The following is a 12,309-nucleotide window of genomic DNA, read 5'->3' on the forward strand; positions in this document are numbered from 1 at the left end:
CAATTTTCTTAACTCGCTCATCTTGTGGTTTTTCTCACACTCTGGTTTGTGTTTGAGGCGGTGGAACAGATTGGATGTGTTACCATCCTTTGTACGAACTGTGTTTTTTACAAACTTTCCATATTAAACTTGTTTAAACGTCTGATTTTCTGTAACCAAACAGGGAACTATGAAGTGGCTTTATATGTATTTTTCTTTAATTTGATTCTTGTGATAAATAGAAACTGTTTTTCTGCTGTGCTCAAAGATCAGTGATCCATTACAACTACAATATAAATACTCTTTTTTTTTTAAACAGAGAAATAGTTTTATTTTAATAAACAATGTTTCCAGAACAGATGATTTAGAAATTAGATAACAGGGATTCTGTGTTGCTCTTACAATCTCAGAGATAAACTGTAGGTTCGCTCTGATGTTCCTTGTATTTTCTTCTGTCCATGTAAGTCAGAGTGAATCCATTTTGTCCGCGTCCCGTTTAGCTCCTCCACCGAGTCCATACAGTTTATATTTGTCTCACCTGGTCTGACATGGAGACCAAACCGTCCTCCTGGTCAATGTCTCTGCACAGTTTAAACATCCAGGACCGATTCACGTTCATGAGTCCTGCAGCTGCAGCTACGACTGACCTGCTTTACCTTTTCTGTTTCTCCCCCCGGTGTATTTGAAGCTCTTCAGTGGGTTCCTCCCCTGGTCGTTCTTCTGCAAAGACAAAATGTATTATTATTATTATTTCATTGAAACCTGAGCTTTAAAGACTGAAACTAACGAACATTTCCGTCACCTTTTTATCTACTAATCATTTTCTCAATTATTCGATTAATCATGTGGCCTACAAACAGTCAACAAAGTAGTTCCCAGAGCCCATGATGATGTCTTCAAAAGTCTGTTTATCTGAATAAATCCCACAGACTGTGTCTTTCTGTCGGTCTGAACCGAGTCTCACCTTGAAACTGGTCTTGACAAGTCCTTGTGGTTTTGTTTTTTCCTTCCTCTTCCTCCTCCTCCTGCTGGACAGTGGGTTCACCACGCCCCTCAGCATCTCAGGAACTGGAGGAAATGATCATAGTTACTGACGATGGACGTCTTTGTGACCAGGATGTAATGTGTGTGTGTGTGTGTGTGTGTGTGTGTGTCTTACTGAGGTACTCTGGTACGTTCTTCAGGTGTGGTTTGACGACAGCAGGATGAAGGTCTTTGTCGTGTCGGAGCAGCTGCAGATCTCTGGGATTATCATCGAAATACGTCTGAGCGAGAGCAGAAACATCCAATCAGAAAACCTCCACACCTCCATCTTTATATTTACATATTTATATTCATGTATATTTGCAGCACTCACCTTGAGTTTCTCTGAATTGAGCAGCTCCTGTTTGACCTCTTTCAGTCTGGCCTCCCTCACCGCCTGCTTCGTCACTGAACGCATGGCGTCCTACACACAAAAACCATCGTCCTAAACTTTAGCATCCGCAGCGCTCTCTTCTTCCTTTTTTTGTTATTATTGCTCCATGTGTGGTGAGGACACTTACCCTGCACCTGTACCTGAAGCCTTCAATCTCTTCCATCTTAAACTCATACGGTTTCAGAACAGAATCTGAATTATCTAAAAACAAATGGAAACACAATCTTATTAAAAACAGATTCAAACGTGATTATTTCTGACAAAATCAGCAGGAAAGAAATGTGTTAATCTTTAAGGTATGGTCTGATAGTTTGGCACATAACTCCTCATTAATCCATGTTTCATTTTCACACTGAACATTTAACATTCAATTTAATGTTCAGAGCCATGCTAGCTGTTTCCCCTTGTTTCCAGTCTTTATGCTAAGCTAAGCTAACCAGCTACTGGCGGCAGCTTAAAACACAAACATGAGACTGAAACAATGATTTTCTCATTTAACTCTGCATGAAAGTAAATAAATATATTTATCCTTTACTGTTGGTACACTAAGAAGCAGAGCAGAGACACTTCTATCCCATTGTAAACAAAATAAAAACATGAAATAATGTTACATGAAACCAGTCATTTGACAGTTTTCCATTAAGAAGATGATTCAAATGTTACTAACATTCATGTGCATGATAAAAACAATAAACAATAAACCTCCTAAACAATAATAAATCAGAATAAGTCTGTGTTACCTCCAGTAAGAGCCTCCTCCACCTCTGACAGTAAAGCGAGCTCAGTGTGGGAGATGAAGGACAGAGCGGTGCCTGGGTTGTCTGCTCTCGCCGTTCTACAAAAACAAACAAAGTGAGCGTCTGGGTTTGTTGTGTTTTTATCATCAGCGCAGGAGAACAGAAACTCTTTACCTTCCAACTCGATGAATGTACGACTCCACAGTCGTGGGGAAATCAAAGTTGATGACATTGGCCACGTTTTGGAAGTCGACTCCTCTGGAGACTCCGTACTCTTTGTCCTTCGCCCTTTAAACACATCATTCAGAAACACGTAAACTTTGCTGATCTGCTGATGGGTCTTTTCATGTATATTTGCTTTTAAATTCCTAAAAGTTGAAAGGAAACAGTCACAAACTGAGGATTATAGTGTTTAATACATCAGCAGAGCACTTCTTGTAAAATCAAACTGGTCTGACTCACTTTCCTCCTCTCTCCATCGTCTTCTTCCCTTTGCCTGCAGTCGTCTGTGGCGCTGCAGTGGGATCAGCCAAACTGTGTTCGTCTGAGGCGATGATGTAGTCGTAGAACCCCTGGTTAAACTGGGTGATGATGTGACACCTGCGGCAGAGCGTGAAACGTGAACACGAGCAGGAAGAAAGGAAACCTGACGTGTTGAAAGCGTCGGTTTCAGTCTTCTCTCACCTGGACTGGACGGGCAGCTCAGAGTTGAGGACACAGGCGGGGATACCAAACTGTTCCAGGAACAGTTTGAGTCTGTAGCATCTGTCCACCGCTGCCACGAACACCAGCGTCTTCCCCTGAACCAGCCGCAGCTTCAGCAGCGTGTAGATGAGCAGGAACTTGTCCTCCTCCTCACACTTGATGCTGTACTGCTGCAGCTGGCTGCTGTCTGGGAGCTGAGAGCCCTGCAGCTTCAGGATCACCTGACACAACACACACAGGCGTTCAGACAGAAACCAGACAGACAGCGTACGGATGTTTCTTTCAGGCTGTGAGTGTGGAGGTGATCTTACAGGGTTGTGCAGCAGCAGCTCCTTTAAGGCCTGAACGTCCTCGGTGAGAGTCGCAGACATCAGGAACGACTGGTAGATCTTCGGCAAATGACTGGGACACAAAAAACACGACAGATTCATTTCAAAACAAACTCAGTCTCTACAAGCTCATTTACAGCCTCAGCTGAGGTCCACAGTGTTTGTTACCGCTGCTCTGTTTTATCTGTGTGTTCTCACCACAGCAGGTTCTTCAGATCCGCCTCAAACCCGAACGAGAAGAGCAGGTCGGCCTCGTCGACCACCAGCATCTCCAGGGACGAATGCAGCACCAGGTTCTGGGCGTTGAGGTGGGCCAGCACACGGGACGGCGTCCCCACAACCACGTCAGGCTTCTCCATTAAGATAGGTCTGTCCACACACGATATAACACGTCATCAGACAGTTTCACAGAGCGAAACCGAACTTTAACATCAACCACAGCCCCCGAGCAGACCGACCTCTGCGCAGACAGATCAGCCTTTCCAGAGATGTCGGCCACTCGGACATCCCTCGAGCAGAACGCCGTCAGCTGTCTCATCATGGCCTGAACCTGATGACCCAGCTCTTTGGTTGGAACCAGGATCAGAGCTCTCACATCCTGCTCACGAACGCTCTGAGGAAAAACACCAAACACAGAGGAGACGAGTAAGAGGAGGAACAGGACCGACGAAGAACAGCTCTGTGACGTGGTAAAAACCTGAGCTAAAGTCATTTCTGTTTCCTCACCTGTTTGGAGGCCAGGATGCGTTGTACGACAGGTACGGCGTAAGCAGCCGTCTTCCCTGATCCAGTCCGGGCCCGAGCCAGAAGGTCTTTCCCCTCCAGAGCCAAAGGGATGGCCTTCTCCTGGATCAAGGTGGGCTGGGACCAACCCAGATCTGCGACCGCCTGGATTGTGAAAATGCCAGGGAATGATTTCACAGAACAAAAACACAAAACAAACAGATACTACTGTCCACAAACTCTAAGAGTCTTCTAACCATCTGAAACACGATAAAACGACTTTTAACATCAAGTTTTTCCTCAACCAAACAAAGATGGCGGCCGGTTTTTATCCTTAAATCACAAGTTTGTTACATTAAATCCAAACTGTCTAACTGGCAGTTTAACCTACACGCTGGTGTATACATAAAATCAAAGAACTTTAGTTTCAGCATGTGTAGACGGAGTTTACCAAACAGCAGCCTGCTGACAAGTCACCGCAGCTGCGACTTGTTTCTGTTTTTACGTCGAGTTTTCTTTCGCTTCTCTTCGGTTTTTTTTCTTCACATTTTCTCCTGTCGTTTATTAAACATCTCTTCTTCGTGTCAGTCGCTTTCTTACCTTTAAAAGACGGTCGTCTAAGCCCATTTCATGAAACTGCAGCCTCTCAGCAGCCATCGCTCCACCGCACCACACTCACACGTGCGTCGCACGGTTTAGACGTCACGTTGCCTTCACGTACCTCCTCCCAGGCTCCGTCTTTTCCCCACCGACACGTTTCTCTTTCATGAGTTTAGATGTTTAATAAACACCTGTTATCCAGTTATATTGTTTAAAACTCAGACTATGACGATATATAAATTTATTTTGATTAATAAAGTCTTTTGGAAACAAACAAACAAACAAACAAATTAGTCTGATTTTAGGTTAATTTCCAACATTATTAACACAATTTTAAAGTTTTAAGTTAAAGATGTCACATTATACTTCAATGGTTGATTTTATTTACTAAGATATAACCAATATTTTTGCCTTTTCCTTCGTGATTTTACTTCATTTATAACCTCAGAGAAGAAATAATAATAAAAAGAATAAAGTCACATTTTAATATTTGTTACATTTTTTAGATAATTCCTCAGTTGACCTGCAGATGGCGACAAACACCTGCAGTAACCGACACACCAACGTCACATTCACCATCAGTAACTAATAAATATAAAAATAACCAGCCTCATCTGAGCAGAGCCAGACTGAAACAGGAGCTACAGAGGCTCTTTCTGCTGCAGGAGTGAACATCAGAATAAGTGTCGCTTTAAAACGGGAGCCATGTTAGTGTGGTCGTGAATGCGTCTTCCTGAGGACTTGTTGAGAAGATGGTGAGGCGGTGGATGGAGGTGAAGGTGTCTGGTGGATGCTCAGCAGCAGCAGCTGTCTCATCATCCCAACCATCCTCCCACAGCAAATAAATGAGTCAACATGGCCGCGGAGCAGCTCGTCCTGTAGCAGCACAGAACCACGGAATAAAACAATACACAGGTAAATAAAGAAATACACATGGAGGGAGGACAGAAACACAGGGTTTTAATGATGCTTGTAGCCTCAGACACAGACACAGACCCAGCCCTGTGTTCACCACAGTAAAGCTACAGGTAAATATTTGTTATGTAATCTTAACATTCAAATGATAAATCATCTTTTATTCTGTTTTATTTTATCCTAACCTTGTGTGTTGTTATTGTTCATTGCTTCATGGGACAAACTGGTCTGTTTGGTTTTTTATCCCTTCTCCAGATTAAATGGCGTTCATGTCCCGGTTCTCCCGGTCCCGGAGCAGCTCCAGGTCTCCGAGCCGGAAGGACTCAGAGCGGGCGTCCCCGAACCTGACCGTGTCCGAGCTGGAGAGGCTCCTGTGCACGGGGAAAACCGCCTGTAACCACGCAGACGAAGTGTGGCCGCGACTTTATATCGGAGATCAGTGAGTTTACACAACCTCCAACAACTGTCTGCTCCTGTTGTTACTGATGCATGACTCATGATGGTTTAATACAGACTGTACATTAATGTGCATTAGCGCGGATTGTTTTTTTCCATTTGACTTCCTGGAATCGGTGAATCTTTTATCCTAATAGGTTTCCACAGCAGCACTCAACACTCATCCTAATGTGCTTTACCACCCACTTGTACCTCATGTAGCACCACAGAGTCAGTCAGAGTTTCCTCTGGAGAGGTCGAAAAGAACCAAACTCTGAAGAGGTTCGAGCTACAGAATGTGTTGTCTGCACATCCACAAACTATCAGGGGATTATTTTAGATGCACTTTTTCTGACCACGATTAAACATCATAATAAACCTGTGTACAGCTTCATACCTGCAGAAAAAAACTGAACAAGATTAGAATTTCTGTGCAACCACAAAGTGAGAACTGAGAGTAGAAGTAAAAGGCAAGTACAAGGAACATAAAGTATAACACGAATAAATTAGTTTAGAAATATTGACAATAATAGAACAATATGTTGAGTATATAAAGAATATGTACTGACTGTTGTAAGAATAAGAAGCTGTGCAGATCGGGCCTGGTGCTGACTCATTATGGTTTTAAGTAAATAGAGAGAAAAAACGGTTATTGTAGCTCAGATTGAAGCTGAAAATAAGAAAACATAATGTTATTGTTTGGTTTATTTTAGTGGAAAGCAGATTATGAGCACGGCCTCGTGTTTACATGAAGGTGTGGGACCATAGTTTAGGTACAGTGGGACCTTGTACGTCTGTGTCTGTAGCATATTAATCACCCTGACACAGAGCAGTGAGAGTCACTTTGATGACGAGCTGTGAAAACCTCCTCTCTTCTGCAGAGATATCGCATCAGATCGGCGTGAGCTGGCCAAACTTGGCATCACGCACATCCTCAACTGTGCACAGAGTAAGTGGCGCGGTGGGGCCGAGTATTACGCCGGCATGAACATCACCTATCACGGCATCGAGGCTCACGACTCGCCGACCTTCGACATGAGCGTCAACTTCTACCCTGCTGCTGAGTTCATCCACAAAGCGCTGACAAGCGGAGGTCGGTCTGCGAACACATCAAGTATAATCCTTTAAAAGCCCCGAGCAGCAGAGGTGGTTTAAGTTCATGTTGTTCTCTATGTGCAGGTAAGGTGCTGGTCCACTGCACTGTGGGAGTGAGCCGCTCAGCCACTCTGGTTCTGGCCTACCTGATGATCAGACAGAACCTGACCCTGGTGGAGGCCATCAAGACGGTCAAAGACCACCGAGGCGTCATCCCCAACCGAGGCTTCCTCCGCCAGCTCAACGGCCTGGACGGCATCCTGAGGGAGAGCCGTAAGACGTCGCTACAGAGCTGAAAACACCCTCGACACACACACACAAACACACACAACCTAAGGTAGCAGCTAGTCTGGTTACAGTGAGGGAGGTAATGGGACCAAGTTAGGAGCAACCTGTGGGTTTCTGACACTGTGGCAGCAGGTGATTGGAGGGTTTGAGTCAGTATCTTCAGATTCATTCATTTTTATCACATCTGTTTAGTCCTGTAGCCTCTCCCAGTGAAGCTCACACAGAGGGTGGCCAGAGAACACCCTTAGCCCAATGAGTGGTTCATTAAAACCAGTGTTACTAATCACAAATTTGCCTTAAAGGACTTTACAATCTTTAGCAGTGAGCTCTGTCCTCAAGGTGCGGTCACACCAGCTTTTAAAACAGCAGCATTTCACAGCAAAATTAATTCATGTCAGTGGTTAAGACAGCCATGTTGACAGAGCTGATCTTTGAGGGAACAGAGAATCAGTGAGTCCAAAATGGAGGAAGCGATCGTAGCTTATTAGCAAGGTCACACAACACTGATTGAGCTTCTCAGCTCCAAATGAGTCTCTGTATTTTGTAGTATACCTGAGTTTTAAATCTGGTGTCTGTGACGACGTTCCTGCACTGGTGCATTGGTAGCGATGCATTTACATCAAACAGCAGCGATTGGTTTGTCAGAGCAGAAAAGGAATAATCGTAGCAACGCAGACAGAGAAGACTGCAGCAACTAGGAATAAAGAAACTCTGAGTTCAGAGGAAGGATTATAGTCTCAAGTCAGTGTTTGTGTAATTACTCTCATTGCCAGAAGGGGGAGACAAAGGTCCCACACTGCAGATTTAAGTTACGAACAATCCTACGAACACAATACCAAACAGAAAATTAAAGAGAACCTGAAAGAAGCTCAGGCAACTATTGTGATTGACGAGCATGTTCCCGACTGGCTAGCATGTTAGCCATTACCAGCGACTAGCTCTGCAAATTCCTGCTACGTCACCAAGCCTCTATGAGTTTTTGCAAAGACGTGATGATGAATTCAGCTGTACTGCTTTCTGGTGTGACCAGGCCTCCAATCACATGAGGAAAACTCCCCCAAAAAATGTTGTAAATGGGAAAATCTGAGAGGAGAAAAACAGAGGAGGGCTCACTCTTCCAGGACAGACATGTAAGATTTAAATGTCACATTTAGGGGTCATCAGTTTAGAAAAGTGGTTCCCAGCCTAGAGGTCGAGCCAGGTCTAAATTCCCACAAAAATAAAGCAACCAGGTCTTTGCTCACAGTTCAAAGACTCTTTGCAAGAAATTAGCTGTAAACGAAGAAGGTTGGGAACCATTTGTTTACAAGATAATTATTTATTCCCTCCACTTTTTAATCAAACTTCAGACCATTCCACTGAAAAGTATGTGGACGCAAAGCCTGAATGTCCAGAAAAGTTGAAAAATTAAAGCTTCCTGGACAACTTTTAACGTAATCAGAGATCACTGATACACTATAAAAAACATTAACAAGTCTTTTAGTCTCATCTCTGGTGCAGTTTTTCTAGAAATCCTCAGTACGTCTCAGATCCCTGCACTAGGATCAAAGTGATTCCAGTCTTGAAAGTATTACCACTGCTCCCTGGTGCCACCAGTAAAATCCAGTTAGTATTACTGAAGCTGAAACTATTGATGACTATCCCTTTGATTAATCGATTAATTATTTAATCAACAAATTAGATTACATTAGATCACATTAGAAGTTGGAACCACCAATTTCTATCAGTCGACTAATCAATTAATCAACTGTTTCAGCCCTAGCATTATTGCAGTGTTCTTAGCAGCCAGTCTGGATCAGTCAGTCAAGGACTGATGTGGCTCAGGGTTTGGGATTTGAAGGGGCCCTGTGCTTGTTTTTATATGGGGCCCTGAGGTGACCACACCTGGCCCTGACTGAACATGGGCTCTGCTGTCTTTTGTAATCAACATGGAGGTTAAACCCATGATATCGGCCCTCAGAAAGAAGACTCTCGCTCAGTGATTCTTCCCCGTAGTTTCAGTCTTTGCAGGTCTTCCCTCGACTTGCTTCTTTACATTCAGCAAGTGTCATTAAGTGCCCTGAACAACTCACAATCTAGTTGTAGCCCAGGTCTAAAACCAGCACAGTTATGTAGCCTGTTGATTATAGTATTACAGTATTGTCACAAGCTGTACACATATATTATCTGTGGTGAGTTACAGTATACAGTATAATGTGGTTTTTGTTTTCAATTGGGTGTTGAATAAGTTCAATGTACTGCTTCAATCCAGTGTATTTCAAATAACTGCAGTCCTTCTTGACTTTTTTATTGGATATCTTGTGTGTGATGATCTGAAATTCATCCAGTAGACTATAGAGTTGAGTCCATTCGGACAGGATTGAAGGGGGAGGACTTGTTCTACATAACATCATAACTTACTCAAATCTGAACACACTCACATCAAACACATATCAAATCATCCAGCGAGACATATACTTCATGAGGATGAAATCATCTCTGGTGTCCATCAAGAGTAAACGTCCATAAATCTGCTTAAAAATCATAGAAAAAAGACGCTTCAGAACTTGCCCGAGAATTGTCACATTTTTAAGTGACAAAAAAATCCAGTGATAGTTGTCTGTTCATCCATGGGTACATTGGAAACACGAGCTGCTAATAGCTAATTCAGCGTACTTTTAATGGGGACAACTTTCCAAATTGTAGACAATTGTAGGCTAGGCGAAAGCGAATTGTAGGCTGTAAGCGAATGCCAGTGCCTACCTGTAGCTGAGATAACAGAACATTTGATCTTTTGAGCTTTTTGTTAGTTTGTTCTGTTTTGTCTCCATCTGTCAGGTTAGCAAAAAGATTAGAGTACATTTTCACACCAAAGTCTTTTCCCACTCTCTGGATGGGATTAAAATCACCCCACCTCCCCTGAATAAATCCAGTCCGAATGGAGCTTTAGACTCAACATCGTACTCTTAACGAAGCTATTAAACTTCCAGTCTGGTGTATCACTTCAACCTTACAGTGACTGTTAGCTGTCCAGAGTAGTACTCTAAGTGATAGTCTAATATGCCAGCACATGAAGTATTTAGAGTAGACGTGCAGTGGGAGACAACACCACAAATGTGCCATTCGCAAAAAGCTACCAACTGCCCGGATGACAGGAGAGTGCACAGTGTTCAGTGCTGTATTGCAAAGTCTGCTCTTTGTCTTGGTGTTAAGTGAGGCTTGTGTTCTCATGCTAGTGAAAAACAATAGAAGATCCGATGCTGAATTTTAAACCAGCTTTTCAGAAAATCCTTGTGTGTGTTATTAATGATTACCTCAAGTATCATGTTAGAAACATATCTGTTGTGACTCGTGGTCTTTGTCTGTGCTGCTTCAACTCCACCATGATGAGGTGCAGGTGAGCGACTTCGCTCAAATGCAGAAAAAATGTACATAAAAAAGCTGAATTTGTGAATTTGTACAGTCTGTGGAGATTTAAAGGTATAGTTTGAAATCTTTGGATATAGTTACACGCTTTCCTGCCAAGAGTTAGATGACAAGATCAATACCCCTCTCATGTCTGCGCTGTAAGTATGGAGCTGGGAGGCAGTTAGCTTAGCTTAGCATAATAACTGGAAGCAGGGTTAAACAGCTAGCCTCACCCTGTCCTGCATCTTGTTTGTTTGATCTGTACACAAACAGAAATGTAAAGACATCAAGTTGTGGATTCATGGGGAATTACATGCACACGTTTTAAGTAATTTTTTGCAACATAAAAGCAGCTTCTCACTCTCAGCAATTGTCAGTTTTGTTGGCTGAAACTAATCTAGCAGATTTTATCAACTGTAGCTAATTAGCTAATTCATGCTAACTCTGTGAGTTTTCAGTGTTTCAGCTGAAATGTTTTAAAAACAATGAAGAAGCCTTTAAAAATGTTGAAAATGCATCTTATAGCTACATACATCAAATGTCAGAGACTACATTTGTATGTTCCAAGCAAAAAGTCAACATTTGAAGACAAAGGAACAGTATTTTCACTTACACTGCAGAATAGTCAGCTATAGTAAAGCATTATTGTGTAAACCATCACTCCCTGCTTCCAGTCTTGATGCTAAGCTAAGCGAAGCTAAGCTAATTACCTCCTGGCTCAATCCACAGGCATGAAAGTCATATATCAGCCATTTCGACTATCTTGGCTGGAAGGCAAACATTTCCCAAATTGTCAAACTGTTTCTTTTAAGTGTGTTTTGCCTTAGAAAGCAAAGCAGAGCAACAAACAATCCAGAAACGGTTATTGTGAGTTTAGGGGACAATTTGTTAGCATTGTGTGTTAAATTAATACCCATTTGTATCATAGCTGGCTACTTGGGGACCAAAAGATGACCCAAAGGGCCAAACCAGAACCCAACATCCACTATTTTCTTGAAATCCTGGATATTTCAAATTGGAACATTTTGTATAATATTTGAGTGAATTGTGAGGGTGTCAAGTCCAGAATCAGCCTGTCAAAAATCATCTTGTTACATTTTGTGTTAGGAAAACAGAGACTTCCTTTACTACAACTCTGTTAGACGATACCAAGATGTCCTGTTGACAGCAGATTCTGCCTTTCTTATAGCCTCCCTCAGTTCACTCAGTTAAAACACTGAAGAAACACTGAAAAACAAAGAAGTATCCGTGGAATATTTCTGGTCGGGGCCTCTCTACCCATTTTGATCTTTACCTTTGCTGTATTGGATCTGTATGTTTTGTATTTGTGGTTCTACTGTGCTGTGATTGGTCGTACGTTGGTCTCAATTCCTGTTTATATTCTCGTAATATCTTCGTTTTCTTAAAGAGACCTTTCTATAGGAAAACTTGAATTCTTTTGAATTTATTTACTATCACTCTCTTTGAAGGAGAAACTGGCAAAGGAGATGTTGATGCCTTAATCTGTGTACTTCAAGTTGGTTTTTAGACTTTTGTTTCTATGTTTTTATTGTGAATAACACTGAGCATTGATACATTTGTTTTGATAAATTCTGTACGGAGTCAGAAATAAAGAAAAAAACTCCTCTCAGAGCTATTGCACTGTGTTTTGTATTTAACAGGTATGTGAATCATCTATTAAACTTATTATATATTTCAA

At 42.3% G+C, this 12,309-nt stretch overlaps 2 protein-coding genes across 2 annotated transcripts; one reads left to right on the plus strand and one right to left on the minus strand.

Moving 5' to 3' along the window:
- Nucleotides 1-282: 282 nt before the first annotated feature.
- ddx56 (DEAD (Asp-Glu-Ala-Asp) box helicase 56) lies at nt 283-4,610 on the minus strand. The gene is made up of 14 exons (XM_018694311.2): nt 4,491-4,610; nt 3,894-4,055; nt 3,626-3,780; nt 3,366-3,536; nt 3,150-3,240; nt 2,818-3,059; nt 2,596-2,733; nt 2,308-2,421; nt 2,137-2,231; nt 1,524-1,597; nt 1,337-1,426; nt 1,139-1,244; nt 944-1,047; nt 283-699 (listed from the first exon to the last, which is right to left on the minus strand). The coding sequence occupies exons 1-14, from the start codon at nt 4,545-4,547 to the stop codon at nt 616-618; spliced, it is 1,683 nt and encodes a 560-aa protein (XP_018549827.1). The 5' UTR covers nt 4,548-4,610; the 3' UTR covers nt 283-615.
- Nucleotides 4,611-5,063: 453 nt separating this feature from the next.
- On the plus strand, nt 5,064-12,240 carry LOC108895451 (dual specificity protein phosphatase 26). The gene is made up of 4 exons (XM_018694290.1): nt 5,064-5,405; nt 5,661-5,844; nt 6,722-6,933; nt 7,020-12,240. The coding sequence occupies exons 2-4, from the start codon at nt 5,666-5,668 to the stop codon at nt 7,229-7,231; spliced, it is 603 nt and encodes a 200-aa protein (XP_018549806.1). The 5' UTR covers nt 5,064-5,405; nt 5,661-5,665; the 3' UTR covers nt 7,232-12,240.
- The last annotated feature ends 69 nt before the right edge of the window (nt 12,241-12,309 follow it).

This window comes from Lates calcarifer, linkage group LG9, assembly GCF_001640805.2.
Source record: "Lates calcarifer isolate ASB-BC8 linkage group LG9, TLL_Latcal_v3, whole genome shotgun sequence".
NCBI lineage: Eukaryota > Metazoa > Chordata > Actinopteri > Centropomidae > Lates > Lates calcarifer.

What these genes read in the sequence shown, in the direction of transcription:
- LOC108895451 (XM_018694290.1), top strand. Translation starts at nt 5,666, where the DNA reads ATGGCGTTCATGTCCCGGTTCTCCCGGTCCCGGAGCAGCTCCAGGTCT. An exon ending in CGACTTTATATCGGAGATCA is followed by an intron (nt 5,845 to 6,721) that starts GTGAGTTTACAC and finishes TCTCTTCTGCAG; the next exon opens with AGATATCGCATCAGATCGGC. An exon ending in CAAAGCGCTGACAAGCGGAG is followed by an intron (nt 6,934 to 7,019) that starts GTCGGTCTGCGA and finishes CTCTATGTGCAG; the next exon opens with GTAAGGTGCTGGTCCACTGC.
- ddx56 (XM_018694311.2), bottom strand. Translation starts at nt 4,547, where the DNA reads ATGGCTGCTGAGAGGCTGCAGTTTCATGAAATGGGCTTAGACGACCGT. An exon ending in ACGATGGAGAGAGGAGGAAA is followed by an intron (nt 2,422 to 2,595) that starts GTGAGTCAGACC and finishes ATGTGTTTAAAG; the next exon opens with GGCGAAGGACAAAGAGTACG. An exon ending in GCTTCAGGTACAGGTGCAGG is followed by an intron (nt 1,427 to 1,523) that starts GTAAGTGTCCTC and finishes TTTTGTGTGTAG; the next exon opens with GACGCCATGCGTTCAGTGAC.